At 33.8% G+C, this 25,058-nt stretch overlaps 3 protein-coding genes across 3 annotated transcripts in view; 1 reads left to right on the forward strand and 2 right to left on the reverse strand.

Annotated features, from left to right (window-relative positions):
• The window catches only part of Kyat (Kynurenine aminotransferase), a 17,773-nt gene extending 15,870 nt beyond the window's left edge, over nt 1-1,903 (forward strand). The window contains exon 9 of the mRNA XM_088260640.1: nt 578-1,903. Coding sequence (XP_088116766.1) covers nt 578-652 — 75 coding nt within the window. The 3' untranslated portion in view covers nt 653-1,903. The remainder of the gene's footprint in view (nt 1-577) is intronic.
• On the reverse strand, nt 1,887-24,758 carry LOC148309107 (CIMIP2 protein CG18335-like). Its single transcript, XM_088260641.1, has 8 exons — nt 24,613-24,758; nt 14,503-14,641; nt 13,393-13,489; nt 12,786-12,952; nt 12,543-12,702; nt 12,329-12,458; nt 3,522-3,620; nt 1,887-2,162 (listed from the first exon to the last, which is right to left on the reverse strand). Exons 1-8 carry the CDS (start codon nt 24,657-24,659, stop codon nt 2,093-2,095), a joined length of 909 nt encoding a protein of 302 aa, XP_088116767.1. The 5' UTR covers nt 24,660-24,758; the 3' UTR covers nt 1,887-2,092.
• On the reverse strand, nt 4,526-12,003 carry Elp3 (elongator complex protein 3). The gene is made up of 7 exons (XM_088260639.1): nt 11,365-12,003; nt 9,955-10,119; nt 8,539-8,653; nt 7,326-7,576; nt 6,645-6,810; nt 5,543-5,755; nt 4,526-4,765 (listed from the first exon to the last, which is right to left on the reverse strand). The coding sequence occupies exons 1-7, from the start codon at nt 11,925-11,927 to the stop codon at nt 4,571-4,573; spliced, it is 1,668 nt and encodes a 555-aa protein (XP_088116765.1). The 5' UTR covers nt 11,928-12,003; the 3' UTR covers nt 4,526-4,570.
• Nucleotides 24,759-25,058: the final 300 nt, after the last annotated feature.

The following is a 25,058-nucleotide window of genomic DNA, read 5'->3' on the forward strand; positions in this document are numbered from 1 at the left end:
AATTCATAGTGGATACGAATTTGGATACAAGAAGGTCACACTTATGACTGTCACTAACGCTTTGTCAAATCTAATATCCTAAAATCTATTAACCTGTCCGGGAGTATGGACGTAAATAAACGTCAGTGCGAATTTTCCTTAAAGGAGTATCGACGTTAATGAACGTCGAAGTCCATATGTCAGTTAGTATGATGTAACTTGTATAGCAATGACATCTGTGGATATTTGTGAGTAATTTAGTCATAATTGAAAAATATTTCGAATAGGTGTTATTTAGCATAATTTCTATCTTCATAATACATCGATTTGATGAAAAATATATTTTTTTTCATGTGAAAAGAACCCACTCCCCAGAGAAAGTCGGACATCAATTTTTGTACTCCCGGAGAGGTTAATGTTTTAGAAGTGTTTCTTCTTTTTTGTGTGCCTTGTTAGGTCCCCCAACGTTGGCGATCACTATGGCAAAGGCTTCGTGATCCTGCGCCGTCCGGAACATCTCCTGCATTCCTTTCATCCCGGTCCAGTCGCGGATGTTTAGTAATAAAAAAAAAACTAATTTTGTTTGTTTTGATTGCAGAAAGATGAAAATCTTCAGAAAGCTGCTGACATCCTTCACAACTGGAGCGCTAATACAAGCAATAGCAAATTGTAACTTAAATAAAGAAGGGAGTACATATTTACATAACAATATTAAGAAACTCTAAATTTCTCTCATCTGTGATGTGTGGAAAATTGTTTCAAATATGTTATGTGATTCCAGAAAAAAATCACATGGATTCCATCACAAATAAGATTGTATTTATATAGTATCATTAAAGAAATTTATATTTTAACCAATAGAAATAAATATTTTTTGTAATGATGCATTTACGAATTGTCAGTTTAAAGGTAAAACTCATTTTGAACGCAAAGAAATTCCCTTCAAACACATTTTTGTCCTGTCGTTTGATAGTCGGCTGTTAGATAGATAGTCCTATCTTTTTTTTTAATGGTAAGATAAATATTTGTGTTTTTATTATTTACAAAAATACTTTACTACATACTAATTCTGTGAATTTAATTACATACTATTTCTGTGAGCCTAAGCAACTCATTATTAGAAATAGGTATCAAATTGTGGTAGAGTGGGTTCGAACCGAGAAACTCTAACTCAAGAGTCCACGACACTAACCACGGTACCACAACCCGACACTTACATTTTGTCTGATGGCTATTAATTTTCAATGCATTGAGAGAATAAAATGATTTCTTTGTAACATGGCAATATTGATGTCAAGGAGTGGGGAATGATGTCAGCCAATGGATGCCCGCCAGGTTGCCTGGAGCACGTGTACTAGAAAACAGCCGTTGGCAACCCGCACTTCTTCCCTGGATCGAGACCAATGAAGATCATACATAAAGTTGTATTGCGCTGGTGTTGTGAAATAAACCTTGTGGTGTTGTGAAATAAACTTTAAGTATTTTTACTAACAAACACCGACGGCTGTTACATTCTTCATTGAATATTAGTCAGGTATTGAAAAAAAGTACATAAATAATACTTTTACCAAATATTAGGGTTAAAATGTATTTTTTGCAATACCACATAACTTTCCATTTCAATTTAACAGATAATATAAATGTGAAACTGCAATCTTGAATCAATTAGCAGAAAAGCAAATACACCAGAGACAATTTATGAAATATTGGACAGCCAAGTTATCATGGTTATAAAAGCAGAATCAGTTTCAGCTGAATGCTTAATGTGAAAAAAAAACAGTTATTTTATTTTGAACCCTGCTAGGAATCAAATCCAGGACTGCGTAGGACAGTAGAGAAATGGTTAAAATCAAAGTTTGTATGAGTTTTACCTAAAAACCATCAGAAAAATGAAGCAATAAAATATATTTTTGTTACAATAATTGTTTGTTTATTTATAAAAATAAGGATTATTTATGAAATGACGGTTATGGAACTATAAAAATTAATACATATTTATAATTTGGTTTGTCTAAATGTATTTGGCTTAAAGATACTGTGAGATCCTTGTTCCGATATTTACGCTAACAACTCATCAGTTGTCTTTTTAAGTGTGTTGACATTTCATCTTCTTTTATGTAAGGAAATTACCTCTGAACCATCGTTTAGCATCTTTGGTGTCACTTCCGAACGTTTTTCCTTGTCTGTAAATTATGAAACATGAAAAATTATTATTTTTATTTTAGAGGGACGATACAAAAACTATGAAAGAAAATCAATAAAAAAGAAGGATATAAGATATGTAAATAAAAAATATTGATGTTATTAACACACTAAGGACAGGAAAGGTATTTTTACCCATTGGGCTGATTGATGCTTAATGACAGGAAGGGTATTTTTACCTCCTGTGCTGGCCTCATTTCAATGTCAGAAAAGATGGAATTAATTAATGTTTTTATATGAATATTATTTACCAATCTCTTTGTTAAAGTCAATATATGTACACAAGTATCAAATCCCGTCGCCAGCGCTCCGCAGACGTAAAAAACACCCATCCTTAATATGTTAATATAGTAATTATACGTGGAAAACAATATTTTTAGCTATATTATGAAGGACCACCCTGTGGACAAAATTTTCTACAACAGATTAACATGAATCAATATATATATCTGCAATGGTCAATGATGGTTTTTAGCATGCTTTTGAAATTACTTCCGCCTAAATTTCGTCCGCTTCCGTAGTGTAATGGTCAGCACGCTAGGCTACCATACTGGAGGTCTCGGGTTCGATTCCCAGGGGGGGTCAAATAAATACATATAAGTGATTCTTTTACTCTTACATTTATTCAATATTACCTTGGACTGGTACGGGAAGCGGAGGGCTGATCACCTTTACTTCATGTGTTAACGATCAAGATAACACTGCGTTTATATGATGCAGTGCCCTATGCACCATTGGGGTGCGGATAAGGGTTTGAATGAATTTGAAATTACTAGAGATCTACATGTCCGCCTCCGTGGTGTAATGGTCATCGTGTTTAGCTACCGTGCTGGAGGTCCCGGGTTCGATTCCCAGGGGGGGAGGTGAAAATAAATATTGCTGATTTAACACTGTAATATTTATTTATTATTACCCTGGACTGGTTCCTGAAGCGCAAGAGTGATCACCTAGCCTTCATGTAAGTAATGATCAAAGATAACACTGCGTCAATTTGATGCAGTGCCCTATGCACCATTAGGTGCGGATAGGGGTTATAAAGAGATCTACATCATCACCCAAACTGTATTTATATCACTTTGGACTGGACCACCTTGCCTTCATTTAACTAACAAACAATATAACACTCCATCAATATGATGCCAGATGCCTATGTAAACACATAATTCAATTAAATATTGTTTAACTTTAAGGCAATGTGTCTGCGGCATGTTTTTTTATAAATATCAATTAATACAATATTTTTTCTCAATTTTCCATTTCACTTGCAGCATACATAATGTAGTTAAAAATTGACTGCAAGATTGCAATAAGAGGTTATTAGAAAAATTATTTTTTATTACCTGAATTTGACACCGGGAATGTGACCCATGTAGTTGGGAAGAAGGCCAATGTGTTTGTGATATATTTCTTTGGGATCCAGGACAAGAGGAGGGTCAGGTCTGAGGGAAATTCAACAAAGTTCAATTATTAAGTGAAATGATTTAGGAAAAAATCATAATTTATAGGTAAATGAGAGCTGTGTATGAGATATTTAGACACATCCAATGTACGTGTGTCACCCTGGAGCTGCATTCGAGCAAAATACATCAACAAACACGAGGATCCAAGATTCTCACTCCTGCTTGATTTTTTTTAATGGAATAACCTGCATTGCCCCTACTTTAAGAGTCTTGTCTGCAGGTAGAATGGTAAAAATAAGGAAGGCAAATGTAAAAGTACATCACAAATACCCAGACCAATTGAAAATGAATCTTGAATTTATTTTGCAATTTGCGGGAAATTGCGAGAATCAAATTCGCAATGCCAGTTTCACAGTCGAGCGTTGACCCAACTACGCCAAAGCGCCTGTGTTATCAAAATAGACCCCGGATAGCTAGGCTTATCTAAAAAGTTGAGAGCTAGAGAGTGTATTTTAACTTGAGTATACATCACAATTTATCTTTTTTTTTTATATACAGTGCAATTTTTATAATAATTAATTAATACATAAAAATATATACAGTTTAAATAACAAAGCTAATACACACTCACATACAGACATATTCATGTAAGTACACAACACATACATGTGTTGAGTACATGTGTAAACAAACAAATGCAGTTCACGATCTATACCCAGTACATGAGATCATTAAGACCCCGTTAACTTGCTGTTCTTCTACTATTTTATTTTTATATGTTTATGTGTATGTACGTATGTGCATGGGTACGTGTGAGTATCTATACGGTCGCAGTGACATTAAGAGACTTGAATGGCACTGACTCTTAATCAAAATAAGAATACTAGAAAAAACATACAGATGGCTGCAAAAATGGAAGTTTACAATACTAGAAATAAAACATCTTTTTTCGGTTATAAATATTTTTATTTAAAAGACATCTGAGATTCTCAGACCAGCATCTTGACCATGTAGGGCCCCTCGAGCCGGTAGCCGATCTTGGCATAGTAATTTCTGGTGCCGACTCCCGATATGACGGCCATCTTCTGCGAGCCGTGTTCCTCGCGGGCGATTCTTTCCGCTTCCTCCATCAGGAGCATTCCAAACCCTTGGTGTTGGAATTTGGTCGGATCGCGGGCGTTCACCTGGAAAAAACCCAAATGAGTACCTATTTGTAATGTTGGTATGTCTGAAGTGTGAAAGGGAGAATGATGGAGTAGAATCTTTGTCCATAACATGTAAATAATATACAGGTCTTATGACGTAGAAAGCAGATCAAACGAACCTGATCTAATGAAATATAAAAATATATTTTAGTAAGAACCCAATTCTTACTAAAATATATATTAGTAAGAATTGGGAATCAATATTTTTTTTCTCAATGGTTATTCAAACATTTTGCATATATTTTCAATTTGACTCGATGATGATTTTTTATTTATGTATTAATTTTAAATCAAACACAGATTTTTTGAGTCTACTAAGTTAATTTAAAAAAATCTGTGTTTGATTTAAAATTAATAAATAAATTAAAATGGAGTTCTACAAATAAAACAGCAAATCAATAAATAAATGAATTGTTATGCTAAAATTACTGAAGGCTTTTTTTGCAACTATGGTCCATTTCAAATTTAGTCGACATTGTAAGGGCAAAAGCAGTAGATTTTTACAAAATATGTATGTATATTTTTCACCAGATATTAGTGAATTGTGAATATTATTGACAAATTGGTATTTTAAAACCACGTATATCGCGACAAAATCTCCCAACTAGACCGCTTAAATACACTGGCGTCATCGTTGATAAATCTACGGCAGTGCTTTTGGCAAAGTATACCAGTCGATATACATATCAATTTTCAGCACTCTAATGATTAAACCACCTACTTTTCTATGAAGTTTAAATAAAGTAAGACACTCACTGGGACAACACTTCCATAAACATGAAGTTCTCTAACGATGCTGCACTGTTTGAATTCCGAGTTGGGTCCAGGCTTCAGCTCGGGTCTATAAGTTTCCTCAGAGCACTTCCTGAGCCGCAGGAGGCCCACAAGAATGTCCTGCTCGGGGTCTTCGTACGCCAGGAAGGTCTCCCAACCCCCGTTAGCAACATAGTCTCGTCTTATCAATTCCACCTGCAGAAGATACAAATGGAGTCCCGTCATTTTACAATGTTTTCATCTACAGGTATAAATATAAACTGCAGATGCTTCCATCTACGTTTATATTTATATCTATAGCTTCAGAAACTAATTGTAACAAAATAAACATAAGCCTCATAATTTGTCCAGCTTTAATAAAACTTAACATGCTATTCATAAATTAGTCTGGTAATCAAAGGACAAAATTTTAAGGGCCTTATGTCTCAGCAACCATTGCTCCTTCGTAAGAATGGAGCTCAACATAATAAACCAATCAATGTATGTCTTTACATATTTTAACACATTGTTTGTGGGAAACGCATACATAGTCTTTTACATATTGTTGGTAGAGAGCGAGAGACGCTTATAAGCCTTCTATTTGCTTACATTTGGAAGAGTGCGAGAGACACCAAAAAACATTATACAGATCGGAATCGGGTTTGCAGTTACTTGTGATTAGTATAAGACTCTAATTAGTATACTAATTAGGGTCGGGGTTGATGAAAAAACCGCCCGACACAATGTCAATGTCATGATAATAGATTTAAAATTGGAGGATAAACATAGAAATAAACACTTGTATAACTTCAAAACCTTATATCTCAACTCCAATTTTGTTTAGAGTATAAACATAGAAATAAACAACACTTGTCATCAGGTCTCCTATATACTGATCGAGATTCGGTTGGTGGCTGTTCTAAAACGACAATTCTAATGATTGATTTACATGGCCAAAAAATATTTAAATCAAGCAAACTCAACATCCGTCATTGATTTAAGTTCCTAATAATGTTTCCTCTATTTTTTCATCTACCAACCACTTGGATGATAAAATATAATATCAATGTGTAAAATATAATGATGAACGGAATAGCTGACTGACCTCGTACGGTCTGACTTTGTTGTGTATCTCCTGGATGCCGACCTCACGCGTTCGCACGTCTCTGCAGTCGGTGCCGAAGTCCTTCATGCGAGCGAGCGCCAGCTCACGCAGGTTGCCGTGCTCCACCCCGGAACTTACCAGCGGCATAGGTATATCTCTTTGAACTCTAAAATACATAAAACAGAATATATTTAATTATTTTAAATCTATTGTGGTAATTGGTTTTGAATTTTCGAATTATTACATTCTTTCCTTCTTCCTCCAAACCTTTATCCGCTGGTGCATAGGGCACTGCATCATATAAACGCAGTATTATCTTGATCGTTAACACATGAATGAAGGGTGATCAGCTTGAGGGTAATATCAAATAAATATTTGAGTGATAAATCACCCGGGACCTCCAGTACAGTGGTTGAGCGTGATGACCATTACACTATTATATAATAAGTGATTTTTTCACTCTTATATTTATTCAATATTACCTTGGACTGGTACTGGAAGCGGAGGGCTGATCACCTTTCCTTCATGTGTTAACTAACAAGATAACACTGCGTTTATATGATGCAGTGCCCTATGCACCATTGGGGTGCGGCTAAGGGTTTGAATGAAAAGTACTACATTTACCTTTGAAAAAACACTCAATAATTATTGTTCGTCAAATAGCGCATGAAATCCACAAACCTGTAAACCCTGGTCCACGGCGGCACGAGGGCCAATATCCTGGCGACAAGGTCGACCAGAGTAGAAGGGGGATAGCTCTTGTACTTGCCCGTCTTCCACAGCTCGTACAGGCCGGTGCCCCTTATTACTAGCGTGGGATATATCTTCAGCCCGTCGGCCCTGAAGGCAGGGTTCTCGAAGAACTCGATGAACTGCTCAATGTCCCTCTCTAGATCTACGTTGGGCAGGTCGGGCATCATGTGAACTACAACCTGGGGTAAACAATACGTAGATGTTTTATTTTTGCATTTTTTGACATCTCAACATATGGGATACCACCTGGGATAAACAATACGTAGATGTTTTGTTTTTTAATTTTTTGACATTTCAACATAGATGAAGAAGAATATGGAAGTCAGAGTATTTACAGGACCTATGAAATGATGTTTACCCTTCCCCTTCCGGTGCTAAAATAAAACGCGCGTCCCGGTGTTGGGTAGTCACTATACAATCAAAATTTGCGATTTTAAATGGGAAAAATACGGACATTCGCGGCTAATCCCCTCGATTAATTATAAATTAAGTCAAAAATTATAATAATAAGTTGAAAATATTAAAAAACCATCTAGCAACGCTCACGGAACAAGCATAGGTCCACTCTTGTCGGAAGCCCAAAAGCTACTCAGCTGTCCAAACTTAAAACACAGTTAGGGACGTTTTTTTTGTAATAGGTTTTTTTTTGCATTTTTGGACTAAGTAGATTCTACTTAGTCCAAAAATGCAAAAAAGCGCACTACAAAAAAATGTCCGTTACTGTGTTTTGAGTTTGGACAGCCGTACTGCCGCTAAGCCAGAGAACATTGAGCTTTGAGCTCCTAACGCTCGCACAGTGCAAGTATGCAAGAGTGAGATGCGAATATAGTGTCGCGGTTACCGTACACTCTTCACGCGGTGTTTATACGCGAATTTGTTTCCGATATTCACAAAATACCTCTGATGTACCCGATAAATTCTAATTATTATTAATATTATTTTTTAAATGAACACGTAAATATGTTATGGAGGATTACCTAAAATCTTAGCCTTGTGTTTATTATATTTATAGAGACATTATGGTTATTAGAAGCAATGTGTACAAGGTACACAACACCGGGAAGGGAGGGTTAAGAGATGCAAAAACCATGCAAAATGTGTATTTTAAGTATGTAAATAATAAAATGTTAACACAACTTACTTTGAATCCAGCATCTTTGGCCATATGGAAGCTCTCTGAGACAGCTCTAACTGTGTGACCTCTGTTGGTGTCTCGTGCTACATCTTCATACACTGACTGTACTCCAATTTCCAATCTGCAATTCACAAATGGTAACATGAAATACATAAGAAAGAGTGAATAATTAACCCATCGACATATCAGCCGCCAAATCTTGGCAACTAAAAAAAATTTACATTTGCACATCAGTCGCGGTTTAAACCACGCCTCCGTCCGTGGTGGTTCATATTGTAAAGATACTAAGTGTGATATCAACAAATCAGTAAAGAAAACTTTTTGTAATGCATTATTTCTTTTAATTTTTTTTACAAATTCATTGACGACACTTGACCAAAGGTGTCGTCCCTGTAAGGATAGAATTATCCTTTTGATTGAAATATTGACTAAAATTAGTTAGAAATCAAAACTTTACATCCCAGGTATAATGTTTTAATGAGTTATTTTTTCAAGTTTTATTGTTAATTATCACATTTCTGCTTTAGACACACATAAAATACGTGCATAATGGTTATATGTACCATATTTATTAGTAACAGTGAAAGTTATAATTTTATGAGATATTGAATTTGAACGCCTTTGACGCTTCAAAGCGTGAGTCACACACAAGCGTTATGATTGGTCAGACTGATTTGTACCACAAAAATCAATCTGTTTAGTGCGTGGTACCTTTTTCTGCATAAAGATTATTTCTATGTTTGTTCTTGTTTTATCAGGTGCAAAATATTAGCGCCTCGTTGTTTGACAAACCATATCACTTCCCCTCCGGGCGGGGCAACTTTTTTACTTGCGGGGATACATTCAATTAGTGTATTTGTATACGTATTTTGAAAAAAACTGATATGCGGATGGGTTGAGTAGATAAGTCATTCCCATTCTAGTTGGGCATCAGTGCTATAATGCTCCTTACATTTGTGTGGTCTGTATAGATCTATTGTTTTTTTTTTTAAAATTAATACATAAATTAAAATGGAGTTCTACAAATTAAACGCCAAATCAATAAATAGATCTATTGTTATGGTAGATAAGTCAGATGATGTTTAACCCTTTCCACTCTGACCATTTTTTCTCATAACTGATCAGCTACTCTGATCAAAAAAGTGCAACGTTTTTCTACCTTTAAAATAAATATTTTGGTTCCCTAATTTTGGGACACTCTGTCTGGCAATTCGTATGACCATGTTAATTAAGATTAAACTGTATTTATCTGTAGTATTTTTTGGCAGAATATACTTGGGTGATAGAGAAATCATTGATTAAAGTTACACCTGCGCCGGGCCAGACATTGTGGCCCACGGAGCTGCCGACTAGAATCATACGGGCCAGAATGTCTGGCCTACAGAGTGGTAAGAGTAAATGAGAGAGTATTTTGAATGGTACCTTGTGCATCCGTAATTGAGCATGTCTGAGAGATGTCTTTTGAGACAGTAGTCGGGCCGTGTTTCTATTGTGATTCCGATACACTTGACTCTCGCCTTTTCCGAATATTTTACAGCTTCCGCAACACTGGATGATGTGTGCCCCGAGAGAGCGTCGTGTAGATTTCTAAAAACAACATTTAATAATTCAAACATTTAAAAACTAATGGAAGCAATTTAAACACCAGTTAATAATGTATTGAAATTCAAATGATTATGAATGCTGCGTGATAGAGTGGCTTACAATAAATGTGTTCAAAGGCTTAAAACAGCTTGGAAATTGGAAGCGTACATATAATAAAATTTTAGTTAATTAATTTTATTATTTTAGTGGATAAATTGATTCCTTACTGTTATTCTAAATAAATTCTAAGGGTAAAACCACTATTTTACACGTGTCATGTTAAATTTTCTTCTTTTTCTTCTAACCCTTATCCGCACACGATGGTGCATAGGGCACTGCATAATATAAACGCAGTGTTGTTAAATTGTGGCAGATATATTTTATTCATATTAAAATTACGCTATATTGTTGCCTGCATTGCTTTGCCAATTATCAATAAAATGGCAAACATCTACTGTGAAGTGTGTGTAAGTCTTTTTCGCTAGTAATAACAACCCATTTTGCGATAATTTGACACAATTTTTTCAAACTGAAATCTTCATGTTCATGCATTCCACACTAAATTTATTTTTTTTGTTAAATTAATAACGAAAACAGAAGAGTTGCCTTACCATGAAATATGAGATGTGTTCTTGCAGTATTGTTGGCAACGAAATACAAAATTTGTTTATACTATAATAAAAAAAATTATCACCCACAAACACAAACAATAAATAATAAAATTAAGTCTCTCTCCAAGCACAAGAGCTTAGTCGCTTTATTGGAGAGAATAGCGTAATTAATTTTAAGATTGTAAAGTAGAAATGTCTAGAAAATTAATTAAATTATAAAAAAAAACTCTCGTAACAATATTCAATAAAAAATAATAATCGAATACGACTTTTACAATGTTGCACTTTGAATTTTTTTACCGGGAATTGATAAAAATTATACAAATAAATTTTTGTGCATAATACATATCGTAGTCATACAGGAGAAAGTGATATTTTTTTTTACAAAAACGTGATCATTGACTATTTGATATCTTACTAGCTTAATATTGCCCTGAAAAAATCCCAAAGGATTTTAAACTTGGAAGTATAATATCTTGACTAGTCAAAAATGACTAACTGCATTGATGTTTATTTTCTTGCCAAGCAAATGTGACTTAAATGGCCCCCCTGAACATTTAACGTTTTGTTAGTTGGTCACTTTCTCCTGTACGACTACGATATTTCAAACATTGTTTAGACAAAATACTGCTCTTACCTTATGAAATAGTCTCTGTAGTCTTCTGGCAAACACATAAAAGTGCCCCCCATCACTATGAATTCCACTTTGTCAACACTGTGCCCCAGCTGCATCAACTGCTCGACGCGATGCCTGGTTTGCAAGTACGGATTATACCTGGCCCGGATAGCTCGCATGGAAGTAGGTTCGTACCCCGTGTAGCTCTGCGTGGAATATTCGAAATCCGAATCCGGTCCGCCGGGACAGTACACGCAAATGTTCCCGGTCATGTTGATGTGCGGGCAGCGGTGGGGTTTGCACATCACGGCGACCACGGCGATACCCGACGCCGTCCGTATCGGCTTCGCGCGCAACTTCGGCAAGAGAATCTTCTTGGCGTCCGCGGGAACGGCGGAAATTATGTCGACCAAACGCGGGGAGCTGTCCAAGCCGTACTTTGAAGAGATTCGAGATTTCATGCGATTGAGGTTAACGTCTTTGCCCTGGTGGTGAGCCGCCAGCAGTTCTTGAATGATTTCGCCAATCGTCAAGACCATCTTTTCCTGGCGGTTTAAATGCGCCATCGGCTTCTTTTTCGTCATTTTTCACAGTTTATAAACGAAACGCTTATTTTGAAATAAATGACGTACGCTTTAATTTGACAGATGACGAAACTTCAAAATAAAACGTGAGAAGATGTATCGCCATGTTTAAAAAAGTGTTTAACGCACAAATAATAATAAATATAGTACCTACTTTGTATCGTTGCGCATAAAACTACGTAAGTGCATTTGAATACAGTAAACCCCCCTAAAACATTGACATAGGTACCTCTTTATCGTAGGAAATTTTAAAATTTGTTTTAAATTTTATTTTTACATTTGAACTAGCGGAAATGACTGTAATGAATAACAATTTAAAAACATTATCTCCCCTTTAACGTCCCCTTCGATAACGCGGTACAGGGGAGTTAACTGTACATAAATCATTGTTCATCATTTACCGAATAAGATCGATTGGTGCCCACTCTGGTGTATTTCTGTGTTTGTAATTATCAGCAATTTCAGCAATTTTTGATGTTCTTTCACTGGGTTTTCCTGATTGTCGGTAATCATGCAGACACCCACTGAACTCTAAAAATATAACAGGCAATAAATAATTTTCATAAAGTATAATTTAAACTTAATTATAAATAACATTATTTGTAGCTTTCTTACCATCTCTTTCCATTTGAGAAACATCCCCAGATTTGTAATGTGGAGAAAGTGTCTGTCGGGCTGGTGTTGGATACGGCTCATCTATTGGCATTTCCTTCAGGATACCAACACATTCTGGTCTGACTTTATATAATGGGAGTCGGAACTGTGCCTTAGCAACCTGATTTAAACAAAAATGTTAAATATTTAATTTTTCAAATACAGATTGACATTGCTATGAATGATTATAATTGGTTAACTTACAAAGTAATCTGTATAATCTCTCGGATCGACATTTCCCTTGACGGCCATTTTAAGTTGATGACGTGCCAGTCTTTGTTTCAAATTTTCTCGTTCATATTCCGCCATGGCTTCAGTCGCCGAAACTGTGAACCTTTGTCCATATTCGCCATTCAGTCGAGGAACGAACCCTTAAATTAATGTTAATTCGTTCTAGTGATATATACCCCTAAAAGGGCTCGTACATATTAATAGTAATTGTATGGCTATTTTAAACAAGACTGTATAAGTACGGTTATAAACCCCCCTAAATGGCCTAGCCGTTACTAATATTCCCATTTTCTACCCGTAAGTAGAAATACCTACCGTCCCTCCTGTATTTCTTTCCCTAAATATCAGTGATGTGCTATAAACTGATTTTTTTTATTACTTACTTTATGTACTGTAGTTCACTTATAGGTAAATTCGAACCAACTACGGGCTCCGCTTTCTGTTTGTTTCGGCGCCTCATTCAAAAACGATTATGGTCCATGGACTCTCAGAGCGACCATAGTTAGCCCATGGCAACACTGTTATTGTTAATGGTGATATTTAAGTTAATAATTTGAAAAGAAAGTAAATATGCAATTACCGTCATAACCAGGTATCATAGGATGCTTGTAAATTGGATAATCTATGCGGTGTCTCGCATTTACGATATCCATGTCATCTTTTGGTGGTCTGTAAGTCTTTAAAATAAAATACGAAAATCATTTCCTCGTCATTATTAGCATAATCGTATCAATGTGAAAATCATGAAAGTGAATGTAGCATAAGAATACGTGGTGATTTAAAATATACATTATGATAAATGGAGGCATTAAATGCAAACGTAGCAATTTCTAGCGAATTGTTTTGGAACTGCTTCACCAGGAAGTAGGAGATCAAATAAAACCTTAAATATGATGAAAATTAGTATGGTAAACAATCATCATAACTATACAATACAATTACAATGTACACAGAAGAAGGTTGTGTTTTTTTCCACACGTTTCTAGTTGTTTCCCTTCTCACTGTGTAATTTGCTTACCCAGGGAATTTTCAAAATGAATCCGTAGTTTGTGACTCTACATAACTACAAGTAATTGATCAGTACATTTCAAACTTCTTTGAGGTCCCATACTGTGTTTCATGGGGTTTTGATAAATAAGAAACTCGTTGATGACAAAAAATATATTTCAAAGCTTCTGGGATCAGTAGTACCTACTAATAGCGAATTGATTATGTATATGCTACCAATTGAAATGAATCTAAAGAAGAAATCATTATATTTGTTGGAATTTCTTTCCAAAGATGCCATCAATGTTACTGATTAAAGAGAGCTCAAGATGCCATCAACGCTACTAGATTAAATAATTTTTTTTATATATTTTTTTATATTCAAGAGTTGCCTTAGGAAATTCTTGTTGCCTATTATGAAAAAGGATTTAAATACGTAACATATTTAGATTATATGTCGTAAAATGATAATGGACCCTTTAAATTCATAATTAAAGAGACTAAATGTCAGATTTTTTCGTTTTTCAACTAGTGGACACCGCCAAGGCAACTTGAGTCCTTAAATGCAGTGTGCGGTGTGTGAAGGGCAAAAAAGCTCCTGAGACCAGTACTAAAAAATTCTACCAGAAAAGTCTACAGGATCTTGAGACTTTCCAGACCATCTTGCCAACTAGTAAAATTAGAATATAGTTCGATTATGTACCTGGAAATCATCCTTTGTTCTATCTGAGAGGATCAGCTTTTCGGCATGGACCACAGATGGGTCCAACAAAATTTTATGAGTCATAGATCCATATGTATCCCCTATTCTATATCGCACCTGAGGACAGTGACCAGTGTACCTAAAAAATAAATTTTCAACACCTAAATACTTTGTTAAAGTGGTGTATGCAGCTAAGACTTTTATCTTTCAAATAAATCATGATCAATTTAATCCCTGAGCAGCCATTTTGTTATTTTCTAGAGTTTTCAACATACGTTTCAAAATATAAAATTGATAAAATGTCCCTGAAATCAAAATCACTCGTTTACAAGTGGAGGCTAGTAAAAAAAAAATCCCTGAATAAATTTCAAATAAATAAAAATAAAAGACTTTTGTTGAAAATATCTTTTCTGTATTTTTTTTACTATTTGCGAAAATACTACAATTTCATACTATTTATGTGAGCCTAAGCGGCTCATTATTAGAAATAGCTATCAAATTGTGGTAGAGTGGGTTCGAACCCAGAAACTCAGACTCTAGAGTCCGCAACACTAACCACGGGACCACAACCCGACACCAGTTATTCATGTTCTTATCGATTTCACGTTTTGTTCAACATGATTTGTGTATGAAACTTTTTAGTAAAATTCTTATTTTTCACAAAAAACGTAACCTTTTTACAAAAAATAAATAACCACATCTGGCGTTATTAACTTATTCTGTTAAATTGAGTATTTGGCTTATATTCGAGGTGTGTTGAGAATTTATAGAAGAGATAAGAGATCGTACGATTGGCGAAAAATCAAAGATCCGCTTTGCGCTTACCGTTTATGAGATGATTGCAAATTTAATGTGTAAAATAAACATGATAGGTTTGAGAGGATAGCCTACTTGTGTCGGTTATTTTGGTGACCTCGTTTAGTCAACATTGTCAGTGATCGAAAACCTTTGTTGATCATAAGATTCTAGGTACCTAGCTAGGAAATCGGCGGAGCTATTTCAACAGGTATAAGCAACAAGCGAGAGTATATATAAGTGCATAAATATTAAGTACATAGTACAGTAAACCCCCCTATAACGTTGATATAGGTACCGCGTTTATCAATTGGAACGTTGTAGCGGGTTATTTTTTATTGTATTTCAATTTTAAATGAATCATTTCAGTCTTTTCCGCTGATTAAAATGTAATAATACAATTTAAAAAAAATTTAACTACATATAACATTCCCTCTGATAATGCGGTATCTATCTCAACGTTAAAGGAGGTTTTACTATACGTGTTCATTAACAGATAATGATGAAAGAATTATGACTAACCGGCAATATTGGGGAAAGAAGAACACAAAAGGGGGAAGATGAGACGGTAGTATCAAAGGAGATGACAAGTTACCATAATAGAGGTGAAAATTGAAACAGCTTGAAGCAGTCAGGGATAATTTTTTCAATCTCCCAGAGTTGTACATTCCGTAGCTTCAATATAAAAATATTTGTGCTTGAAAATGATGCGGAATGCATCGAAATACGTGTCACAATGGATTTTAAGAAATATTGGTATTTACTGAGTAAAACATAAATTAGAAATGGATAGATTTTACGATGTATGATAGATGTGCAAATAGTGAAATAAGGAAGGAATGCAAAGCTGAGATAAGCATTATCGATAAAATTAAGAAAGGTGTGTTGAGATGGTTTGGACATACAGAACGAATGAGTGAGGAAAGAACGGTTAAACAAATTTATGAGGTGAATGTAAGTGGAAAAAGGAGCAGAGGAAGACCGAGAAAAACATGGCACGATCAGGTGTGCCAAATACTTGAAAGTGGTCAGGTTAGGAGTCGTAACAATCGGCGGGTATGTATGAGGAGATGCATGAACGTGGAAGAGGCGAAGAATGTTTGCAAAGACAGAGTGGTGTGGCGTTCTATTCTCTCTGCCTACCCCTGCGGAGAAGTGGCGTGATGGTTAGTTAGTAAGTTAGATTTTACCACAAACTGACTGACTGACTGATCGATCACGACTATTCAAAGCGCCAGTGTGTGTGGAATGAAAATTCTGTATTGAAACTGCAAATTACCCACAACTGCAGTGGCTTAAAGCAGTCATCCACGACTGCTTCAAGCTGCTTGTCTGTTTTCACAATTAAACTAACGACGTGGAACTGGCACTTATATTTTAGAGGATAAAATAAATTATCTTAGCTTAACCGTTTTAGTGCTGAGATTTTTTTAAAATGCTAAAATGTATGCTAAAATTGCTGAAGACTTCTTTGAAAAAATGGTCCTTTTTTAGGTCTGTGCAAAATGAATAGAATATTTTCAAATATGGACCGATTTTAGTTTTTCTCTTTGGTATCGGCGGAGAACATATAAAACTACTACAATAAAACAGATTTTTGTAATTAACATACTTACATTTAAAAAAAATCGCTTTGAACATCACTATTAGAAAAATCCGACATAGTAAGGGCGAAAACAATAGGTTTTTACAAGAATGTATTTCAATTTTTCACAAAAAATTAGTTAAATTTGGATTATTTGTGAATATTATTGGCGAATTGCAATTTTAAAACGCGTACGTTGCGACATAACCTCTCATATTGACCGCCAAAAAATAAATTGGCGTCATCGGCTGCCATTTTTTAAAATATACCAGAGTCGACATATCGATTCTAAGCATTCTAATAGTTAATCTAAACACTTGGCACAGACAAGGTTGTTGACCACTGATCATAAGTTCGGCAGTGAAAAATTAACCACTCGCCAATGATAGCATTAAATTACTCAATGCCACTCGACTGTATTTCACATTGAAAGAAAATAATGTAGAGCAACATTCTTTTGTCAATTCGTTATCGTGCTCTCGGGTATGGTACCTACCGTCTACCATTCTGTGTTAGGAGTATTCGCATTATTCATTCACTTCGCATTTGTTCTATCTTCTCTCATCACTTCGGAATTCGTTACAAGTTGTCCATAGTATGTGTTTTTCCCTCACGAAGGTCAATCTTCCTACACTCAAACAAGATATATCCTCAATGAGAACAAAAAAAAAACTAGTCGATCTCCAAATTCAATGGTGCGATACCTGAATGAAAAAAATATGTACCTACTATATATTAGGTATTAGTCCATATTGTTAGTTAAAATTGGCAAGCGTTGCAGTGGCTCAGTATGATTTAATAGAAAGGGAAGAAGAAAAAATACTAATTTCTTATATGCTTCATTTTACAATGCTTGTGAACGATTAAAACATTTTTGAAAAATCTATGAAACAAGAATGCAATCGAAAACAAATAAATTTGTTAGCATCTGTCAAGAAGTACGCTGTCCGCCATGATAAATGTTTTGTATTGCATGCGTTGCTGTTACTTTCAACAGATGGCTCTGCCATTGTGAAGAAGGAGAAAAATCATATTTTTTACTTGCCGCCGGTTTTAAAAAAACTTTTATATAAAAACACATACATACGTTTTACGCAACGTTGTATCAAAATTTCTAAGTGATTGTTGAATAACTTTGGGAGATTGAAGATTTTGAACAAACGAACATATACATATTCATTTATATAATTTGAATACTTATAAATAAATCTTTGTAGTAATTGTATCGGATCTATCTATCTCTCGATCATTGAATCATTGTTCTTAAGATTTATACAAAGAGACGAATAAATTTTTATGGAAAGAACTTATTGAATTACAGAATTTATTTGAAAAGAAAAAATAAAGTTCTAAAAAAATATTCTTTTTAATTTTACACATAAACCGCGCCCGCTGAAATGAAACTGAAATGTCCAATCTACCAGGAGCGCATGAAAAGCAAAGAGTAAAATTACGGACGGAACAGCGCAGCAGTCGCGTCGTTCGTTACGAACGTTTGTTTGTTTGTAAAACGCGATGATGATACCAAGCATTAGTTAAATGTGGTACTTCTACCAGGAACTCAAAAAGGAACGAGAGTAAAACTCGATTTCATAAAAGTGTTATTAGGAGGCCATTCCTAGAGAACACGTTAACCTCGAGTGACAAAAGGTACCAGGATATCAGAAGAAATACGCAGCATTTTATTTATATTCTAATACATTTTACGAATGAACTAACACAATCACGCTTTCAATTTGCTACCATTAAAAATCATAAAACCGGGAATGAGGTTAAACAATTGAAAAGGCAAATATTAGAATTACAGGTAGACTGATTTTACGAAATAAAAATACAAATAAATGTCTTACGAAATCTGGTAAAATAAACAAGTGTAAAAAAACCATCCATTGTCGGTGTTTTAATTTAAAAAAAATGCAATCCATTTGGCTACCTAGAAATGTTAGTTTTAAAATAATTTCAGTTTACCTATGTACTACTAAAAAAATACATCTAATGTACGTACAGGTAGGTACTTACCTACATGTAATATACTATTTAAATATAATATTATAATACAGTAAATATAAGTTTTTTTAAACGAAAATTTGTGATTTACATTGAGATATTACAAGTTATTCTTAAGATTTGTTTTTATGTAAACAAAATTAATGATATGTAGTACTTATTATTTTTTTTATATATAAGGAATATTTCTGTTGCCATCGTCGTTTAAAGTTTGTAATTCAAAACATTATTTATAAGAAATAAGAACCTTTAAAATCTCGCCCCGCGTTCTAGAATACCTTCTGTTCCTTCTGATATCCTTGTAACATTGTCTCTACGCTTCACGACCAACTACAATAGCAGTGAAAGAAATTTGGCCCTACCGGTACATAGTTCTCATGTATATTTGACAGTAAAGAACCTAAAGAAAAAGGATCATGCTATTAAGTCAAGTATTCATGCAAATCCTTTGTAAATAACATCCTTTTTACTTACAGATTTATTTATAAATAATTTTTCACTGACAAATAAATATCCAAGTCAGATTACGTTTCGGCTATTCGCACACATTCTCAGTCGTTATTTCTATGTGTGACGTTTCTCGCCTGCCACTTCTCTGTACACGGTATCTGCGTGTGTGTTTGTAATTCCTTTATGGAGAGCGGCATTTTTGGATGTAATTCTGAATTAAATTTTTATCTAAGTTAGATAATATTATTTTTTAATCAAATTATAAATACTAAAAGTTTTTTTTAAATTTCCAACTGAGCACATTGCATTGAAATGCACAACACCAAAATACATTTGGAGATTCGCGCCCAAGTGGTAAATTTTCGCATTTTATATACGAGTGTTCGCTTCTTAGCGCCATCTTAAATGAATTGAATGAATTGGCTTCCCTGCGCTGCCGCCGCGCGTTTGTTTGCAAATACATACGTAGAAAATGACTACCCTCGTCCGTTCATGCTTTCCTGGTAGAATGTTCTTCTTTCGAGCGACGTTTTGCGTACGTTAATTACCAAACAAAAAAAAAAAACAAATATTATTCCTGGAAAGAAACTGTAGTCTGGAAACTGGTCTTTATTTATTATAAAATTGATTTGATAAGATGCCCTATGAACCATTGAGTTCGGATATAGGGAAATTGAACATATTTTTGACATTATTTCATTCATTATTTTGTTTTTACATACTCGAATTATTTTTAAATGGAGACACTGAAGATAGCCTCCACCGCGGAAACAGACCGGCCGAGTTACCAGGAGCACATGAAATAAAAAGATAAACGGTTCCAACAGGCAACGAAAGCAAAATCACCAACAAAATATTTGTCGTTGAGGGAGTTAATTTTTGATCACGGACATGTTTCGGCGTGTAGCTTTTATGTGTCCACATACATTTTTTTATTATTAAGAAGAGAAATATTTGTTTTCTTATTATTTACAAAAATACTTCAATTTCATACTACATATTTCTGTGAGCCTAAGCGGTTCATTATTAAAATAGGTATCAAATTATGGTAGATTGGGTTCGCATCCAGAAACTCTGACTCAAGAGTCTGCGATACTAACCACAGGACCACAACCCGTTACTAATACTGACACCCGATGTTATGTGACAATACAACGTCCGCTGTAGGTTCGTTATGAAATTTGAAGTAATTATATAAAAGTAGTAAATAACTCTTGTCAGATTTAATGAAGTCGCCAAAAAATAAACCATAAATTTAAATTCGTCATTTTTGTATAACCTCAAACGGTTAAGAGCAATCAATAATTTTCAATTTATAGGAAGAAATTTTATATGAAGTCGTAATTCACTCGTAAAGGCATATTCTACCAGGAGCACAAGGAAAATAAGTAGCTAGAATTTATTCATACAGTTCAAGGTGGTTCGTAAAAGAGAGGCCGATGGTACCCGGATAGCAGAAGGAATATGAACACACATCTAAAAACTGCAAAGGATTCTTTATTTACTCGGTGGTTTTAATCACAAATTTTCACAGTTATATAAAAAATATAATATTTGGATAACAATTTAAGAAAATAAATAAATATTAAATATGTATTACCGCAATAAATAGTTATTTTATGGGATGACGTGAAAACGTTAAATTTACCTTATTTCAAATTTATTTTTAAGATTTATGATTAATAAATAACACGAAATACGAATAACGGTTGCATAAATTCATGTACGATCGATGTTGGTTTAACTGAACTTACAAAAAATAAAATAATAAAATAAATACATAAGTACTTACTTTCTTAGAAATATTCCGATTGGTTTGAATCCCAGATACAATTCACAGTTCAGTATTATCGATGTGAAAATTATAGGAACGAATGTACATACGTTGGCTAACAAAATACCGCGTATTCATTCTGTTATCCTGGTAGTATTGGATCTTTGTTACAATACGGAGGCGAGGTTTACGAGGCCTTTCAGTCTTATCCTACAGGGCTGGCCATTTTCTGACGCCATTTTGTATTTTTGTCAAATGAATGAATATCATTCTCCATCGCCATTTTAGCAAGTTAACCAATAAGGTGTTTGAATATTATAATAAACAATTCTGGGTCTTTTTACAAAGCCGTAACAGGCGTTCGGGGCTTTCGAGTCCTTTCGAGCATCAGTAAAATTTCGAATTTACAATTAGTTAGCTATCTTCCAAAATTTATTGCCATTAGAGCATTTTACGAAAATGACTTCATATATATTAACCAAAATTTAATTTTATATCATTATTGACCCAATTCATCAGAATATTAAAAAAATGTATATTAATTTTGAAATGGTGATAATTAGCTAATAGCACTAATGAAACAGAAATAAAGTTTCGATACCAGGACCCTTAGATCCCAAGGCTATATCCGACTTTATACTTATACGACTATATCCGTCACTTATTTGCTGAAATTTGTATTGGAGGTAAAATTACCCTACATTCCTTTAACTCGGAATTTTGTGTAAATTTAACTTCGCCAGTGCTGTGCTCCTGGTATTCCATAACTCAAGTTTACATCACTTTGGTTCAGAAACGTTGGGTGTGATTTTTATTCGATAAATATTCTTATCGTATGGGCGAAGTCAATAAATAAGATAAGAAGAACTATTTTTTTTGACAGTCTACTTATTCGTTTTCAGTTTTTACCATGTTTGATGGATGGGATACAAATTAGTGCATCTCTAAATTATTTAGTTTTATTTGTGATTACTTTAAAAAAAAATATATTAGAGGCAAAAATTTGGTTTTATTAAAATTTCCATTGGATGCAAAATTCCTTAGTGTGTAAATATTTTGTCAATTAACTTCACTACCGTTGGAAATCAATAACAATAAATTTGGCTTATTTATATAGCGCCATTTTCACTACCTCAAGGGCGCTTCACTGCGAATGAATTCTCATATACTATCTACCATCACAAATGTAAATATGTATATAAAAAATACCAACTTGTGAAATTCTCGTTTTCACTCCATTATTATTAAAAAAAAACTATTATGTATTTCTGAATTCAATAAAAAATTAATTTACAACTTGATTGTAAATGTTTAAGAATTAAAACGTAAATATAGAAAGAAATGTAGAAAATGGTAAATAACTAGGATAAAATATCATTGGAGCAAAATCTGGTATTTTGTGTAGGTTAAACCTTACCCCCGCTGTGCTCCTGATAACATTTACCTCGAATGGTTCAGAAACGAGGTTCTGTTCACAGCTAAACTAACCGATTTTGCAGTAACCGATTGGTATGGGTTTAAATTGCGGTTCTGTGCGTCTTCATAATAAGAATAATGAAAAGTATATGGTTGGTAAGTGGGTAAACATAACATATACATAAAGAATTTAACAATAAAAAGCTTTAACTTTAAAACTGATAAATTTAAATGGCCATCTTAATTCCACGAGTTTCAAAGAAGCTCCTTTTTACCTTTTTGTGGTGGTCTATCCATTTCTAATTTAAGCAAAACTTAAATTAGAAATGGATAGATTTTACCACAAAGTGACTGCCGAATCAATTAATTAAAAAAGAGTATTATTTTATTACTTTGGTGAAATAAACATTATTTTTTCGTCGTCTTTATCGCTCTTTTTTTCTTTAAATTTTGTACATGTAAATTTTAATTAAGTAAATAATGTTTTTTTTTACATAAAAATAGTGATATTTCAAATTCTTTCCATGCGCCAAAATCGTTTGCATAAATATTATTTAAATGCACAGACATACAAACAACATTGTTTTATTCATCCACGCGTCACATTGTAAGGTTACTTTTATTATCCGAACAACCCTCGAATAGTAATGCTTTCACAGCTGCTGGTTTTCATTCAGCAGCCCGTTATTTTGACACGTTCTTGCACTAAATAGGTCCCCCTTATTATCGTAGCCCCGTTTCAGCGAACCCGTTCATTGTCAGACTTTTTAATAAAAATCTCAATTTAATCGAGACTTATTTCGAAGACAACATCTGCCGTTCTTTTAAATAATTTTCAAACACATTTGCTAAATATGCCACAAGTATGTTTGTACAAAAAGCGATTACACTTATGAGGTTGAAAAACATAACGCTCACTCCTTTCAACAACGTCATATATCAAGAAACTTGATTTTTCAGGATATCGTTTTTAAAGTTTGAGAATATAATAAAATGTATTAAAAATAAAAATCAAGCCACTTATTGAACTTTTTACTGTGCAACAGATATTTTTACGTAAAACCTTAATGTTTTTTTCTCCATTTGAAAAATATTTAGTTTATCAAAAAAATTAATTAAAAATACCTTTACTTCAAAATACAAAAACAATACTTTCTTCCCTGTAGCGTGTAAATATTAAGTTAAAATTATGCCGCTTTTGCTGGGATATAGTAAATTTTCTGGGCATTCCGAAACATGCACAACTGAAAATTGACGATTTCTGCTATATGCCGTTGTTGAAAGGAGTGAGCAATAAGTCAAAAGTGGGGTTTTCATGTCAATTGGGACGAAATTCAACGACTCAATACTTGCGAGTAAAAAAGGATAGCGATATTTCAATATGCAATACAATAATTCTAATCACAGGGGAATTTTATATTATATGTGGTTTAAAAAATACAAAAGTCAATAACAGATAGCAACCGTGATAAAATCTTATACAAAAAAATAAAATAAAAATTTGTAGGAAGGTTTTAAGGTCAGCACGTTTAATTACTGTGCTGTAGGTCTTGGGCTCGATTCACATATCAAAATAAATATAAGTGTTTTTTCACTCTAATATTTATCTAGAGGAAGACCAAGAAAAACTTGGTATGATTAAGTTTTTTTTTATTAATTCAGGAATTGTACAGCTTTACATTTAATAAAAGTATATGATAAAAATAGTTACATTAGTAAAAATAAAGCCAATTACACAAGTATTTCAAATACCTAAAAGTGGTCAGGCCATGTGGAAAGATGTGAAAAGATTTTTATGTGAAAGATATTCAAAACGTGAAAACAGGATTTAAAAGGAAATATATTTTTCCAAAATAAATGTTAAAACTAAATTTGATAAAAAAATGGTTTAGTGCAGTACGTATTCTTAAATACAAATTTCCTAAATCCCATGATCAATTTGTAATAAACTAAAAATAGTGGTGTGATGTGTGTCAAATTAGGTCATTTCTTGAATTTATAGTTACGATTCTTATGAAGTAAATCTATTTTTTTATAAATTAAACAAATTAATAAATAGTCTATAAAATGTATAAAAACTTACCCAGGTATCAGATGTGGTTGTGGGGTGGATAAAGCTGCGACCGCCATTATTTTGATATTTGATAAATTAGTTTTTTTTAGATTTTAATCTTGTTATTCAACCTTAAATTTTGACTGCCACAAAATGATATAAACAAATTGTCAAACTAGTGCGACATTTGATTCTAAAATTGAATTCAATAAAATGTTTATATGTTTTAGTGTTGCCATTTTTTATGATGGCTACAATATGATTAGGTACTTTTTTTATCAACGCATTTTTTGCCGTTTGTTATAACGTTTATGTTCACACATTCAAGTTTATAAATAACTATATGCATACACATTAATAAAGCTCTTGTAGGGTACAAATTGAAGCTTAAAACACCCATTAACTCCCACCCCTGCCCTCTACACACACTCACATACACTCACACACACTCACACACACTCACACCCATCACCCTC

Source organism: Brachycentrus maculatus, unplaced genomic scaffold (assembly GCF_059751285.1).
Source record: "Brachycentrus maculatus isolate JH-2025_06_01 unplaced genomic scaffold, ASM5975128v1 h1tg000139l, whole genome shotgun sequence".
Taxonomy (NCBI): Eukaryota; Metazoa; Arthropoda; class Insecta; order Trichoptera; family Brachycentridae; genus Brachycentrus; species Brachycentrus maculatus.